This window comes from Chiloscyllium plagiosum, unplaced genomic scaffold, assembly GCF_037043375.1.
Source record: "Chiloscyllium plagiosum isolate Xiang-an unplaced genomic scaffold, Cpla_swu_hap1 HiC_scaffold_7, whole genome shotgun sequence".
Lineage (NCBI taxonomy): Eukaryota > Metazoa > Chordata > Chondrichthyes > Orectolobiformes > Hemiscylliidae > Chiloscyllium > Chiloscyllium plagiosum.
The window spans coordinates 116,212,307-116,229,361 of record NW_028270145.1 but is presented as its reverse complement, the minus strand read 5'-3'; the positions used below and the strand labels follow the sequence as shown (position 1 = coordinate 116,229,361).

The 17,055-nt window shown below is 46.4% G+C and overlaps 1 protein-coding gene across 1 annotated transcript in view; it reads right to left on the bottom strand.

The window, feature by feature from the left end:
* Positions 1 to 343: 343 nt before the first annotated feature.
* Positions 344 to 17,055, bottom strand: part of aamp (angio associated migratory cell protein) — a 43,453-nt gene continuing 26,741 nt past the window's right edge. Inside the window, exons 8-11 of the mRNA XM_087989415.1 lie at positions 15,613 to 15,725; positions 7,532 to 7,622; positions 4,447 to 4,601; positions 344 to 576 (exon numbers count right to left, since the gene is read on the bottom strand). Of these exons, the coding sequence (XP_087845541.1) occupies positions 501 to 576; positions 4,447 to 4,601; positions 7,532 to 7,622; positions 15,613 to 15,725 (435 nt within the window). The 3' untranslated portion in view covers positions 344 to 500. The remainder of the gene's footprint in view (positions 577 to 4,446; positions 4,602 to 7,531; positions 7,623 to 15,612; positions 15,726 to 17,055) is intronic.

Here is a 17,055-nt window from a genome sequence, read left to right as displayed (position 1 = left end):
CTGTCCCTATCAAATAATTGTCAAGACAGGGACAGCACTGGGTTAGATACAAAAGATAGCTCCCTCAATACTGTCCCCAAACACTCTCAGGACAGGGACAGCACAGGGTTAGATACAGAGTAAAGCTTCCTCTACACTGTCCTATCAAACACTTCCAGGACAGGTAAAGAGTAACAGTGCTTCTATGTTCAGTAGCGCCAATAATTCCAGCATAAGTGGTATCGACCAAACAAACCTCTTACGCAACTGCTTCAGGAGCTGGAGGTGTTTGGAAAAGATTCACGGAGATTTGAAATTCTTTTCCTGCTTCTGTCCCAAAACATGGCTTTTCCTGACACTTAGAGCTGAAAATGCAAACATTTTATTTTTTCTTTTAAAAAGGTCCATCAGAAAGAGTCCTTGTTGCACAGCACAAATCAGGTAACACAGGGGGTTGCAGCTGCTGAGTCTGTAAGCTGTGGGCTGTGAGGTCAGCACCGTTAAAAGAGATGAAATTGTTTCTACCGGTCGGGCCGCTGCAGGTGGAATACTTTTGCAGTCTGGTCTCCAGAGGCAGTGACAACCACGGATGCTTCCCTGTTGGGGAATGAACAAATCGTTGATTTACATCTAAAAGAAACTGGGAATTTAGGAACATGAATTCAAAATAAAAATACTGAGAATACACTATAGGCTTAAACAACTTCTACACAACAGAGATTGTCTCGTGTAATGTGAAAAGGTAAAGCATTGGCAAATGGCAATTTAGACTGTGGGAGGTCAAGAGGTTTGCCATGTGGTATACTGAATTACAAAGATGAACAGGAATATTATCCAAATTTTTAGGGACGACAAGTAGCAGAGAAACGACTGATTTTGCACAGCCTGGCAGATCCCATTTAGAGCAACCACATTCAATTGCAGGTATTACACCTGAGAGTGGGTGCCCAGAGACTCCCCCCAGACCGTTAACTATAAATCTGTCAATCTCTGCTTCAATTTTACTCCTACTCTCCACAGCCGTTTGGGATGGGGAGCTCCAGATTTCCAAGCTCCTTTGTTTAAGAAAGTGCTTTCTGACATCATTTGGCTCCAATTTTAAAGGTTTGACCCCTTTCACCCTCACTCACTAGCCACAGGAAATAATTTCTCTTCATCAACCCTATTAACTCCTTTAATCATCTTTAACAGTTCAATTAGACCAACTCTTCCAGACACAAATACAGGTCTAGTCTATGGAAGTTGCCCTCACAACTTAATCCATGAATTCCACAAAAACCTGCAAAAAAAAAAGCTAGTTTAGAGTCTTAGAGATGTACAGCATGGAAACAGACCCTTCAGTCCAACCTGTCCATGCCGACCAGATATCCCAACCCAATCTAGTCCCACCTGCCAGCACCCGGCCCATATCCCTCCAAACCCTTCCTATTCATATACCCATGCAAATACCTCTTAAATGTTGCAATTGTACCAGACTCCACCACTTCCTCTGGCAGCTTATTCCACACATGTACCACCCTCTGCATGAAAAAGTTGCCCCTTAGGTCTCTTTTATATCTTTCCCCTCTCACCCTAAACCTATGCCCTCTAGTTCTGGACTCCCCGACCCCAGGGAAAAGACTTTGTCTATCTAGGTAAAAACAGGTAAAAACTGGCAAAAACAGTTATCTCTCCACCCTTCAGGCACTCTGCCTGTATTCCTGAAGAAGGGCTTTTGCCCAAAACGTCGATTTTCCTGCTCCTCGGATGCTGCCTGAACTGCTGTGCTTTTCCAGCACCACTCTAATCCAGAACTTTGTCTGCCTACCCTATCCATGCCCCTTATAATTTTGTAAACCTCTATAAGGTCACCCCTCAGCCTCCGACCTTCCAGGGAAAACAGCCCCAGCCTTTTTAGCTTCTCCCTGTAGCTCAGATCCTCCAACCCTACTGGTTCATTAATGTCTTTTAAGGAAATCTATGTCTTTACCCAGTCTACACATGACTCCAGACCCAGAGCAATGTGGGTGACCTTTAACTGCCCTCTGGGCAACTAGTAATAGGCAATAAATGCTGGCCCAACCAGCAACTCCCTCATCCAATGAACAAATAAAGCAACTGCAAAATCATATCTAATGGTAGCAGTGTACTGCAGATTTTGCAAACATGGACTGATTGGGTTTGGCCAGTAACTTGCTTGCTGCAAACAACTGAAGAGAAATGCTATTTGATATGATCCACCAGTCTTTGTGACGTACTGTCTGTATCTCGTTTCGCGTCAGCACTGAAATGCATTCACCACGTTACTCATGGTTACGCATCCTGTTAGTACTGAAAACCACTTATGTTATAATGCTTTAGTAGCAGCATGAAACAGCACTTGCATGTTGTGGTTGCTACATGTATTAATCCTCCTGATCACAGTGATGCCAGAGTGTGGGTTCACTTCCTACACCAGCTGAGGTTAACATGAACACTCCACCTTCTCTACTTTGGTCCTCACTGGAGGCATGGTAACGCTCAGGTTAAACTCACCACCAGTCCCCTCTCGGTTTAATCAGACAGCAGTCCTACAGTCCTCTAGCAATATTATATTACTTCGGACATTAATAGCAGTGTACTGCAGATTTTGCTAATCTAAAAAAAATCTAATCTAGACAGGGTCCCATTATTTGCAGACAGAAAGAACAGGCATATGCACTTGTAGTGCAAACACAATAGTGACAGCCATTCTCTCTTTCAAGGATCCCAGTTGCAGATAGTTTACTTAAATCGCCCATAGAGTCATAGAGATGTACAGCACAGAAACAGACCCTTCAGTCCAACTCGACCACGCTGACCAGATATCCCAACCTAATTTAGCCCCATTTGTCAGCACTTGACCCATATCCCTCTAAACCCTTCCTATTCATATATCCATCCAGATGCCTTTTAAAATGTTACAATTGTACCAGCCTCCACCACATCCTCTGGCAGGTCAATCCATACACGTACCACCTTCTGTGTGAAAATGTTGTCCCTTAGGTCTCTTTTATATCTTTCCCCTCTCACCCTAAACCTATGTCCTCTAGTTCTGTACTCTCTCAACCCAAGGAAAAGACTTTGTCTATTTACCCTATCCATGCCCCTCATGATTTTATAAACCTCTATAAGGTCACCCCTCAGCCTCCGACGCTCCCAGGAAAACAGCCCTAGCCTGTTCAGCCTCTCCCTGTAGCTCAAATCCTCCAACCCTGGCAACATCCTTGTAAATCTTTTCTGAACCCTTTCAAGTTTCACAACATCCTTCCAATAGGAAGGAGACCAGAACTGCACACAATATTCCAAATGTGGCCTTAGCAATGTCCTGTACAGCTACAACATGACCTACCAACTCCTGTACTCAATGCTCTGACCAAGAAAAGACAGCATACCAAACGCCTTCTTCACTATTCTATCAGCCTGCGACTCTACTTTCAAGGAGCTATGAACCTGTACTCCAAGGTCTCTTTGTTCAGCAACATTACCCAGGATCAGAGGTATCATTCCGACAGATCTCCTCCACGCCCTCCCCAACGGGTTGGCATCTTTCTTAAAAGTGTGGTGCCTAGGATTGGACACAATAGTCCAGCTGAGGTGAAAGAGCGTTGCTCAAGACACAGGAGGACCCTCTGCTCTCCCTCCAAAAGGGGCACTTGATATTTAACATGCCACCTCTGACAGTGTAGTACCCCTTCATTAACAGGGACGTCAGCATCGACTGGCAGCTTGAACTCTGGAGCAGGGCTTGAACCTGTAATATTTTGACAAGAGGATGAAGCTGGGTAGCTTTTATTTATCATGTATTCTTGGGTTGTGGCAAAGGAGGTATTTATTTTTTAAAGGTATTAGATTAGATTCTCTACAGTGTGGAAACAGGCCTTTTGGCCCAACCAGTCTACACCAACTCTCCGAAGAGCAACCCACCCAGACCCATTTCCCTCTGACTAATGCACCTAACGCTATGGGCAATTTAGCATGGCCCAATTCACCTGACCTGCACAAAATCATGAGATGCTGAATACAGCAAAAATAAATTGTTCCCACTGTTTGGAGGATTGAGAACCAGAAGACACTCTGATTTGGCTCTTACTGAGCTGGGCATGGACATGATGAGCTGAATGGCCACTTTCTGATTTTAGAAACTGTTTTATGCAAGAATCTGAAGCTTCATAATCACCTGAAAAACAACTCAATTCAGATTTTTAAAAAACTAAGTGTTCAACTTCCCAACATTGTACGTTGAACTTTCAGGCTCTAGAGTACTGGCCCAGTAACAGAATAAATAGTCAACTTTGATGGATGAGATTAATAACTTGTCTGTGTATGTGTGCACATGTGATATGTGTGAATATGCTTATGCATGCATCTGTGGGATAAAATGCTTGGAATCCTGGAACCACGAAGATGAATTGTATTCAATCTTTGCCAACCCTGGGCTTCTAGAGATGGAAGACAGGTCACACTTACTTATTCACCATAAACGCCAGGATCTCTGCAACATGGCCGCAGCATTCACCCGCCATTCTTCCTGACCTGGCGTCCCAAATGCGCACGACTCCATCAAGGCTCCCTGTGTATATGATGGGTGAGTGGTCCTCCCACAGAAGCTGCACAATACCAGCCTGAAAAATGGACAAACTCATCAAAGAGCCCACTGACAAACTATCCAGACTGTCAACACATTGACCGAGTGGTCTTGCCTATGTGCGCGCAGATCCAAAGGCAGGACCTCCTTCCCAACAGCCGATCTGACAGTGAGAGGAGCCAAAGAGTTGGGGGAGGGTGGGTGCACATGGCAGGAGCCAGGGCTGATGGGAAGTAGTAGGGGTGGGAGGGAGAGTTGAAGAGGGAGAGGGTGAGAGTTGGCAAGGTAATGGAAGGAGAGAGAGGGTTAAGAGAGAGGCTAGAGCAAGAGGGAGGGGGATTAGACTCTATTTATTTATTTCAATAATATGCACCTAAGTACAATGAAAAGCTTTCTCGCAAACAGATCAGGCTGATCATATGGTGCTTAGACAGAGCAGGACACACAAGGTTACAGCTGCACAGGAGGTGCACAAAGTAAGATCAACATTAGATTTGAAATTAGAAGGGTCCATTCAGCAGTTTAAGTGACACAAGTGAAGTAGCTGTTCTTGAACCTGTTGGCATGTGTGTTTAAGCTTTTGTATCTTCCACATGATGGAAGAAGTTGGAAGAGAGTATTACTAGGGAGGAAGCGGTCTTTGATGTCGGCAGCCTTTCTGTGGCAGTGAGAAGTGTAGTTGGTATCCCTGGATGGGAGGTTGGCTTCTGTGATGGTCTGGGCTGTGCACACAACTTTCTGTTGTTTCTTAGGCCCTGGGCAGAGAATTTGCCACACAAGGGTGTTTGCACCCAGATAGAATGCTCTCTATGGAGCATCTGTAAATGTTGGGTGAGGGTTTTTAATGGGCATGCTGAATTTCCAAAGAATCCTGAGGAAGGAGAGGCCTTTTTAACCATAGTATCTAGGTGGGAGAACCAGAACAGATCATTGGTTACTATCACACAGGAGCTTTACGCTGTCCACCCGCTTCACACACCCCTTGATGTAAACAGGGGTGTGTTCTTCTCCTTTCTTCCTAAAGTCAATGATCAGTTCTTTTGTTTTGCCGACATTGAGGGAGAGGTTGTTATCATTGCACTATGTCACCAAGCACTCTATCTCCTTCCTGTACTCTGATCCATCATTGCTTGATATCCATTCCACCATGGTGGTGTCATCAGTGAACCTATAGATGGTGTTCATGTGGAATGTGGCCACACAGTTGTGGGTGCACAGCGAGTACAGTAGGGGGCTGAGGATGCATCCTTGGGGGACTCCAGTGTTGCGGGTTATTGTGGAGGTGGTGTTGTCGATCTTCACTGATTGCGGTCTGTGGGTCAGGAAGCTGAGGATCCAGGTGCAGAGGGTGGAGCCGAGACCAAGGTCACAGAGTTTTGAGGTCAGTCTAGGGGGAATAATGGTGTTAAAGGTGGAGCTGTAGTCAATGAGCAGGAGTCTGATGTAGGTGTCCTTATTGTCCAGATGTTCCAGGAATGAGTGCAGGGCTAGGAAAATGGCGTCTGCTGTGGACTCATTACATCGGGGGGATAAATGTGGGGATCGAGGCAAGCTGGGAGACTGGAGTTGATGTGGGGCTCTTGAAGCACTTCATGATTATGGAGGTTAGAGCCACTGGGCAGTGGTCGTTGAAGCACTTTGCATGTGTTTTCTTTGGTACTGGGATGATGGTGGTCTTCTTGAAGCAGGTGGGGACTTCAGATTGCAGCAAGGACATGTTGAGGATCCAGCCGGTCCACAGAGGATCTGAGTGCATGGCCTGGGGACTCCGTCTGGGCCTGCCTCTTTCCTCGGGTTGATTCTCAGAGACTGAGCTGACATCAGCAGGTGGTGACAGAGGGAACAGGTGTGTCTGGGGCAAGTGTCACCGCGCCAGTGGCATTCTGTTCAAACTGACCATCGGAAGCATCGAGTGCATCAGAGAGGGAGGTGTCTGTGTCTGATATCTTGCTTTGCTTCATTTTGTATCCTGTAATGTTGGGTAGGCCTTGTCCAGGTGGTTAGTTTGGGCCTCAACTTGGTTCGGTCCTGCCTTTTGGCATCTCCAACAGCTTCACAGAGTCATATCTGGATTTCCTGTATGGGCCCGGCTCGTCCAACTGAAATGCCTCACGCCTGGTCTTCAGTAAGCAGTGGATTTCCAGGTTCATCCAAGGTTTCCGTTTGGGGAACGCACTGACGGACGTCTTTAGCACACAGTTCTCTAACCCCTTGCTAGTGAAATCTGTGACAGTGGTCTAGGATGTCCGCTGAATTCCTGTGAATGGCCCAGTCCACCGATCCTGAGTAGCCCCAGAGAAGGTCTACTGCTGCCTCAGACCAGAACTGTACTACTTTCAGTGAAGGATCCTCCTGTTACAACTTCTGCTTGAAAGCTGGGAGGAGGGACACAGCGCTGTGATCTGATTTTGCAAAGTGAAGACAGGGTACGGAGCGGTAGGCGAGGAGGGAGATGAGCGAGAGGAAAGGAGATGAGAGTGCTTGTTGAAGAGACAGATGGAGTGTGAAGGAGGGAGGGGAACAGAGATGGAGGACAGCGGAGAGGAAGATCGAGTAAAGAATCCCAGGCCCAACACTGGGCCTGCTGAGATCCTGACACTGGGCCATGCAGCATCTTAGCTACATCTCGAATCCCGAGCTCAAGTTGTATGACATTGGGTAAAAATCTGGGCTTGTCCTTTGTGGTCTCAAGATCAAAGTGTGGTCTGGTATCTCCCAGGGTTCTCTCCACCCTGGAGGCTTCCTGCCTCTATTCCTGATGAAGGGCTTATGCCCGAAATGTCCTGCTCCTCAGATGCTGCCTGACCTGCTGTACTTTTCCAGCACCACTTTGATCTAAACTCTGGTATCTCCCACAGGCTACCCTGGCACTGACACCAGCCCAGAAACAGGAGTCTTCCCAGCAGGAAGACAAGGCCAATGAGGGAAAGGACAGGTTGAATTGTGGTCACCCATAAGGTTCCTTACCTGAAGCTGCCATTTATGACGAACTGTCTGTGATGGAATATCCCAGATCACCATGGTGCCATCCAAAAATCCAACAGCAACCAAGGGAAGCCTGCAGGAGCCAAACAACAACTGTTCAAAGTGAAAGAAATTTCCAACATTGTTTTCTTCCAAAATTGTTATGTCATCATTGGCAAGGTTAATTCTTAGAACCTATCCTTCATCACCCTGACAAGGTAGGCATCTCGGACAGCTGCAGCCCTGCGTACTGAGGGTAATATTTGGGAGTGAATTAGGGACTCTGTTACAAAGCAGCTCAGCAGCCTCAGCAAGTGAGGAGCTGAATGGTTTAAGACACATGACACGAGTACCAGCCAATCAGCAGCAATTTTGTCAGCAAAACGAACACATGGACCAGACCAGACTTGGCTGTAACAACCTTAATGTGGCCAAACAGCTGGCAGACAAATCTCTGCCTGGATTCATGCAGGGCCAGTTCTCAAGCTGGTAGAATTACTGGGAATATAAACCCAAAACCCAGTGAAAGAACAGCACCTTCAAGGAGAGAAAGGAACCAGTCATTTCTCAGCCTCATATTTTGAGGGTCCTTGGTTCCCCAGAGATTAGGAGAATCGACGTTTCGGGCATAAGCCCTTCTTCAGGCTTATGCCCGAAACGTCAATTCTCCTGTTCCCTGGATGCTGCCTGACCTGCTGCGCTTTTCCAGCAACACATTTCCAGCTCTGATCTCCAGCATCTGCAGACCTCACTTTCTCCCCAGAGATTATTTGACAATAGACAGACCCACGTCTCACACAGCAAAGATGATACTATATATACAAGAGCCCATTAATCTTACCACTATTTACTGTGGGAGCTATACCAAGGCCAAGAAAATATAAATAACTTCTTCGCTGACTGTTCAGGGCTTTAGATATTCCAGCAGCCTCAGTAACAAAGGAAGCACAGTCAGCCACTCCTTACAGAACAACTCAGCAAACATTGTTTACAGTGCAAGATAGCAGATGATGACAAATCCCTCCCAAAACGTCTCAATGCTTTGTATGCTCGCTTTGAGCAGCATTTCGGCAGAGAGGCAACATTTATTCTGACAAGTCCTGACGAACCTATCCCAACAGTCACTGCAGAGGTCAGATCAGTTTTCCTTCGTGTGAATCCAAGGAAAGCAATGGGACCAGATGGAGTACCAGGCCGTGCACTCAGAGCATGTGCAGACCAACTGGCAGAGGGTCTTCCCGGGCATCTTCAACCTCTCCCTGCAGCAGGCCACTGTCCCTGTCTGTTTCAATAGGGCCAACATCATCCCTGTGCCTAAGGAGGCTCATGCAGCATGTCTCAATGACTACCGCCCAGTGGCCCTAACTTCAGTGGTCATGAAGTGCTTTGAAAGGCTGGTCATGGCATTAATCAACTCCAACCTCCCCACTACTCTTGGCCCACTCCAGTTTGCCTATCGGACCAACAGATCCATGTCAGATGCCATATCACTTGCCCTTCAGTCTTCCCTGGAACACCTTAACACCAAGAACAACTACGTAAGAATCCTACTCATTGAAAGGTGAACTGTAGTCAACACTATTATCCCCTCGAGAATGATTACTAAACTTAGGAAGCCCCACTCTCTGCAACTGGATCCTCAGTTTCCTGACCCACAGGTCATAATCAGTGAAGATTGGGGACAATATTTCATCCTCACTAACACTCAACATTGGGGCCCCCCAGGGGTGCGTAGCCCCCTACTATACTCACTGTATACCCATGACTGCGTCGCCAAATACCAGACTAATGCCATTTACAAGGTCACTGATGACATCACCATAGTCGGTTGAATCTCAGATGGCGACGAAACAGACTACAGATGGGAAGGGGAAGACCTGGAAAAATGGTGCACTGAGAACAACCTAGCTCTCAATGCTGGCAAAATCAAGGAACTCATTATTGACTTTCAGTGGGATGTTACTCATCCCCCCCCCACATTAACAGCACAGAGGGGGAATGAGTGGAGAGTGGCAAGCTCCTGGGAGTGGTCATCCACAACAAGCTTTCTTGGACTCTTCATGTGGATGCACTGGTTCCAAAGGCCCAATAACGTCTCTTCTTCCACAGGCAGCTGGGGAAATTTGGCATGACGGCGAATACCCTTGCCAACGTTTTATAGGTGCACCATCGAGAGCATTCTGTCTGGATGTATCACTACCTGGTACGGCAACTGTACCATTCAAGATCGGAGACGGTTACAGAGAGTGGTGAACTCGGCCCAGACAATCACAAAGGCCAACCTCCCATCTACAGAATCCATCTACCAAGCCCACTATCAAGGAAAAGCTGCCAGCATTCTCCAAGATCCATCCCACCCTGGCAATGTTTTTCTACAACCTCTACCATTGGGGAGAAGGTACAGAAGCCTGAACACACACACCAGCCGGTTTCGAAACAGTTTCTACCCTAATGTTGTTAGAATACTGAATGGACCCACAAACTCTTAACATTCACCTGTACCTGTGTTTTTGTTTTTGCTGCTGTTTACCTAATATTTACTGACCTATGCTACTTAACTCTGTGATGTGTCTGTATTGCTCGCAAGACAATGCTTTTCATTGTGTCTCGGTACACATAACAATAAATTCAATTCCATTTAACACTGACTTCTGCAGATACAAATATCCTTTACTCCAAGCCTTCTGATTTCCTACACTCAGCTTAAACACTGCACTGATAATCATTGGTAGCCAGTAAGGGGTTAACTCTAAACAGCTGAAATTCACACCTCAATAATATGGTAATATCAAAGCAAAGCAAACAATTCACTCATGGTCATGACTGAACTGATCATCAACTGATCAGTGGAACGGGCTGCCCTACAGTCTATTGGCTAAACTGAGTTTGTACGGTGATGATAACTGGATTCCCAACCAAGTCCTTGAAAGTTGACATCTACTGCAGCAAGTTGCAAACTGGAGTTCTGTAACTTGCTCCCTGGTGGTTTGTGTACAGTCAGAAGTTGTACAGCAAAACCCCAGATTAATGCAGAACTAGTTCAATAAATTGCTTCAGGGAAGGGAACTCACCATTCCCACCCAGTTCTACCTTTTCATGAATTCAACCCCACACTATAACACTTTACTAAATGTTCGTGACCACACAATACTGATTAACTGAGCAATGCTTACAGTCTCTTCCTTTTTTGGACAAATTCACATGAACATGTGAATTAATTAGATTACTTACAGTGTGGAAACAGGCCCTTCGGCCCAACAAGTTCACACCGACCCTCTGAATACGTCTAACACTATGGGCAATTTAGCATGGCCAATTTACCTGACCTGCACATCTTTGGACTGTGGGAGGAAACCAGAGCACCCGGAGGAAACCCATGCAGACACGGGGAGAATGTGCAAACTCCACACCAGACAGTTGCCCGAGGCGGGAATTGAACCTGGGTCTCTGGCGCTGTGAGGCAGCAGTGCTAACCACTGTGCCACCGTGCCGCCCGTTAGGAGCAGGAAGAAGCCACTCATCCCCTCAGGACTGCTTCATCATTGAATAAAATGGCAGCTGATCCAATTACTGCTACCACTGATCACCCCCAAAGGGAGGTGATAGTATCGTGGTAATGTCACCGGACAAGCAATGGAGAACCACAAACTCCAACATGCTGGTGAAATCTGAATTCAATAAAGTATGGAATTTTAAAAATCCATGTAATAATTGCTAATTCTCATTTTAAAAAAAAAACCATCTGGCTCACTAATCAAAAGAAACAAAAAATGGGGAAAGATTTAAAAAGCACCTGAGGGTAACTTTTTCATGCAGGGGGTGGTGCATGTATGGAATGAGCTGGATCAGTGGTGCTGGAAGAGCACAGCAATTCAGGCAGCATCCGAGGACAGGCAAAATCGACGTTTCGGGCAAAAGCCCTTCATCAGGAATAAAGGCAGAGAGCCTGAAGCGTGGAGAGATAAGCTAGAGGAGGGTGGGGGTGGGGATAGAGTAGCATAGAGTACAATAAGTCAGTGGGGGAGGAGATGAAGGTGATAGGTCAGGGAGGAGAGGGTGGAGTGGATAGGTGGAAAAGGAGCTGGGCAGGTCGGACAAGTCCGGACAAGTCAAGGGGACAATTTTGCTGGAGGTTAGAAACTAGGATGAGGTGAGGGAAGGGGAAATGAGGAAGCTGTTGAAATCCACATTGATGCCCTGGGGTTGAAGTGTTCCGAGGCGGAAGATGAGGCGTTCTTCTTCCATGCGTCTGGTGGTGAGGGAGTGGCGGTGGAGGAGGCCCAGCACCTCCATATCCTCGGCAGAGTGGGAGGGGGAGTTGAAATGTTGAGGCGCCACCTCGTGCTCCCGCGAGGAGGTTGAGCAATTCATCAACTTCACCAACACATTCCACCCTGACCTTAAATTTACCTGGACCATCTCTGACACCTCCCTCCCCTTCCTGGACCTCTCCATCTCCATCAGTGACGACCGACTTGACACTGACATTTTCTACAAACCCACCGACTCCCACAGCTACCTGGATTACACCTCTTCCCACCCTACCTCTTGCAAAAATGCCATCCCGTATTCCCAATTCCTCTGCCTCCGCCGTATCTGCTCCCAGTCAACATTGGGGAGACCGGGCGCCTCCTAGCAGAGTGCTTTAAGGAACATCTCCGAAACACCCGCACCGATCAACCAAACCGCCCCGTGGCTCAACATTTCAATTCCCCCTCCCACTCTGCCGAGGATATGGAGGTCCTGGGCCTCCTTCACCGCCGCTCCCTCACCACCAGACGCCTGGAAGAAGAACGCCTCATCTTCCGCCTCGGAACACTTCAACCCCAGGGCATCAATGTGGATTTCAACAGCTTTCTCATTTCCCCTTCCCCCACCTCATCCTAGTTTCTAACCTCCAGCAAAATTGTCTCCTTGACTTGTCCGGACTTGTCCGACCTGCCCAGCTCCTTTTCCACCTATCCACTCCACCCTCTCCTCCCTGACCCATCACCTTCATCTCCTCCCCCACTGACTTATTGTACTCTATGCTACTCTATCCCCACCCCCACCCTCCTCTAGCTTATCTCTCCACGCTTCAGGCTCTCTGCCTTTATTCCTGATGAAGGGCTTTTGCCCGAAAGGTCGATTTTGCCTGTCCTCGGATGCTGCCTGAACTGCTGTGCTCTTCCAGCTCCACTGATCCAGAATCTGGTTTCCAGCATCTGCAGTCATTGTTTTTACCTCTATGGAATGAGCTGCCAGAGGAAGTGGTGGAGGCTGGTACAATGACAACATTTAAAAGGCATCTGAATGGGTACATGAATAGGAAGGGTTTCGAGGTTAATGGAACTAGGAGTGAGATTAGGATGTTTGGTCAACATGGACAAGTTCGACTGAGGGGTCAGTTTCTGTGCTGTATGACTCTAGAACTGTTGGAAATCTGCAACAAAAGTAGAAATTGCTGGCAACACTCAGCAGGTCTAGCACGATCTGTGGAGAGAAAAAACAGAGTTAACGTTTCTGTTTCAGAACTATTCTGATGAAGGCTTTCTGGACCCAAAACATTAATTCTATTTCTCTCTCCATAGATGCTGCCAGACCTGCTACATTTTTCCAGTCTTGCTCTATCTACAGTCATTAATCTCCTTTGGGAAGGAAACTGCCATCCTTACCTAATCTGGCATACACATGACTCCAGACCCACAGCAACGTGGTTGGTTATAGCTACCCTCTGGGCAATAAATGATGGCCTGCTGCATGAAGAAAGTCAAGAAAAGAATCTCTCTCTCACTCTGCCTTAAAATATTCAAAAATTCTGTTTCATCACTTTTTCAGGGAGTGAATACCAAACACTCCAAAACCTCAAGAAATAACAATAATTTCAACTTGGCTTTAAATGGGAAACACATTATTTTAAATACTGACTCTAATTCCCAATTCTCCCCAGGTTCACCCTGTCAAGGCCCCTCAGGATGCTAAACTCTTCAACCATCTGTTAACCTTACCTTTCACTCCAGTGAACAGAAGCTGACCCTATCTAAGTATTTCTCATAAAACAACCCATGTCCAGGTTCCAGGTATTAGTCTCTGAAACCGACTCAGAACTGCTCCCAACCCATTTACAAACTTCCTTAAAAAAGACCAGAAATTGTACACAATACTCCAGCGGTGGTTTCACCAATGCCTTGTACAACCGTAGCAGAATCCATGTACTTCTGTACGCAATGGCCCTCACAATAAACAGTAACATTCATCTAACTTTCCTAACTTCTTGTTGTCCCAGCACACTAACCTTTTGCGATTCACGCTTTTGGATACTCCATTGTTGGAATGTCAGCATCGTCGGCAAGGCCAGTATTTGATATACATCCCCAACTCAGCGGCTTAGAACACAAGAACTATGAACAGGAACAGGCCATTCAGCCACTCAAGCCTGCTCCCCCAACTAACACTGTCATGGCTGATCTGATTGGGACTCTGGCTCCACCTACTGGCCTTGGACTTTCTTGTTAGTGGAGAATTTACCTCCCTCTGCCTTAAAAAGATTCAATGGCTCTGCATTCACTGCTCTCGGAGGGAGACCATCTCATGAGTTTTTACTCAAGCATCTTAATGGCTAGTTAAAGGTAACCCCCACCCTCCTCTAGCTCATCTCTCCACCTTTCAGGCTCTCTGCCTTTATTCCTGAAGGGCTATTGCCCGAAACGTCGATTTTACTGCTCCTCGGATGCTGCCTGAACTGCTGTGCTCTTCCAGCATCACTAATCCAGAATCTTAATGGCTAGTGTCAGAATGGAAAACGGTGAATAATGGTGTTCCACAAGTGTCACAACTCTTCCCTTTATACATCAATAATCTGGATGAAGAAACTGAGGGCATTCTGGCTAGAATGCGGATGATACAAAGGAGCAGGTAGTATTGTGTTGGTGGGGAGACTGCAGAAAAATTTAGACAGGTTAGGAGTGTGGGCAATGAAGTGGCAGATGAAATATGACATGGGAAAGTGAGAGATTATGCACTTTGGTAAGAACACAGACATGGACTATTTTCTAAATGAGGAGAAAATTCAGAAATCTAAAGTGCAAAGGGACTTGGGAAGCCTTGTCCAGGATTCTTTCAAGGTAATCTTGTAGGTTGAGTCAATAGTTAGGAAGGGAAATACAATGATGACATTTGAGAGAACCTGTATATAAAAGCAGGGATGTACTTCCGAGGCTCTATAAGCCTCTGGTCAGACCATATTTAGAGTAATATGAGCAATTTTGGGGCCCATAAGTCAGGAAAGATGCATCGGCCCTGGAGTGGATCGAGAGGAGCTTCACAAGAATTATACCAGGAATGAAAGGATTACCATATAAGGAATGTTCGAGGACTCTGGGACTGTACGCAATAGAGTTTATAAGAGGGAGGGATCTGATTGAAACGTTCAAAATACTGAACGGCCTGGATAGAGTGGATGTTGGGAAGATGTTTCCGTTCCAGATTAGAGTGGTGCTAGAAAAACACAGCAGGTCAGGCAGCATCGGAGCAGCAGGAAAATCGACGTTTCATTCCTGATGTAGGGCTTTTGCCCGAAACGTCGATTTTCCTGCTCCCCAGATGCTGCCTGACCTGCTGTGCTTTTCCAGCACCACTCTAATCTAGAGTCTGGTTTCCAGGATCTGCAGTACTCACTTTTGCCAAGATGTTTCCATTGGAAGGTGAGACAAGGACCTGAGGGCATAGCCTTAAGGTAAAGGGAAGACCCTTTAGAACAGATATAAGGAGAAACTTCTTTAGTCACAAAGTGGTGAATCTGTGGAATTCATTGCCACAGACAGCTGTGGAGGCCAGGTCATTGAGTATATTTAAAACAGAGGTAGATAGGTTCTTGATTGCCAAGGGGATCAAAGAGAGAAAGCGGGAAAATGGAGATGAAAAACCTATCAGGCATGACTGAATGGTGGAACAGAATGATGGGCCGAATGGCCTAAGTTCTGCTCCTACATGTTATGATCTCATGGTCCAATGACAAAGCTACTGTGTTATTAACACATCCGCCAAACTCACTCACTAACCGATCATTAGGTACAACATCAGACACATGGGAGGATTAGACTTACACCCGACAGAATCCCACTGACTCGACAGAATTAGAGTTGGATTCGGTATCCTCCACCTGGTCTTTGTCCACACATTCCTTTGTGTTATTTGGGACTGAAAAGACAGCAACTACCTGTGTAGGAATATTCAATGAGTTAGCCTTCAGTTAACTGTGAACAATGCATACTCGGAGGAATACTGCGCTCACCTCATGGCAAGTGTAGAGACAGAGGAGGCATTGTAGTGAGTGGGAGTATGGAGGGTACCATCCTGATAATCTCTGTAGTGGGATGGTGTGTGGATGTGGCTTTCCCCTACCACTGACAAAATCAGCCTGGATGGAGTTTTATTTTTAATTCATTAATGGGTTGTGGGCATCACTGAGTGGGCCAGAAGCTATCAGCCATTCCTAACTGGACAGGTACAGAGAAACTGTACCCAATTGTAGACAGATTGAGAAGACAGCACAAATTTAAACTGTTTCTCAAAAGAAGCTAAGGTGAGATGAGGAAAAAAAAAACTTGCTCCACACAGTAGGCAGAGGCAGGTATAATTACAACATTTAGAACACATTTGGACAGGTACCATGGATAGGAAAGTATTAGAGGGATATGGGCCAAACGTAGGCAAAAGGAACTAGTTCAGCTTAAGAAACCTGGTCAGTTGGGCTGAAAGGCTTGTTGCTGTGCTGTATGGCTCTAGTTAGGGTATGGAACACACTGTCTAGAAATGTGGAGGAGGCAGGGTCAATAGAGGCATTCAAAAGAGAATGGCTCATTATTTGTACAGAAACGATGAGCAAGTGTGTGGGGGACAAGGCAATGGGTACAAGATAAGGAGGCTTGTTTGATAAACCAGTAGACACAAACTGGGCTGAATGGCCTCCTCCTGTACCATAACACTTCTGTGGTCCTAGGAGAAAGCCTGCCACTGGTCAATCACGTGCCCCAGATCAGGCTGGCCATCCTGGATGTGAGCTCTCGGTCTCCAACCCACTTCCAAGAACACCATCGCCTTCACTGGATTCCACTGGAATTCCCACAGTCGGGCTGGGAGAGAGAAACAACAGTCCATCTGTTATGGATCTTGCAAACAGAAGGTTGTGGATTAAAGTCCCAATGCAGAGACCTGAGTCCTAATGGTCAGGCTGACAGCTCACTGTAACGTGTCTGACCTTTCCCCTGCAGGGCATGAGCTCATTGGATCTCCCTCGCAGGCCAGGTTCCAAAAGCACTGACAAGCTAGAAAGCACACAAAGCAAGAGGGAGGAACGTGGGAATTCTTAAAGTCTCCAGCTCTGCCGTCCTCCTTAAAAAAAAAACCCATCTCTTTTCCCCCTCCCAAAAAAAAACACACATCATCCACATAATATTTGTATCGTTGGCTAAGCATGCATTTTGTCCTTGCATCTCTCTGAATACTATTAGGGTGCCTTAATACTAAGGGTGCTGTACTAATATAAG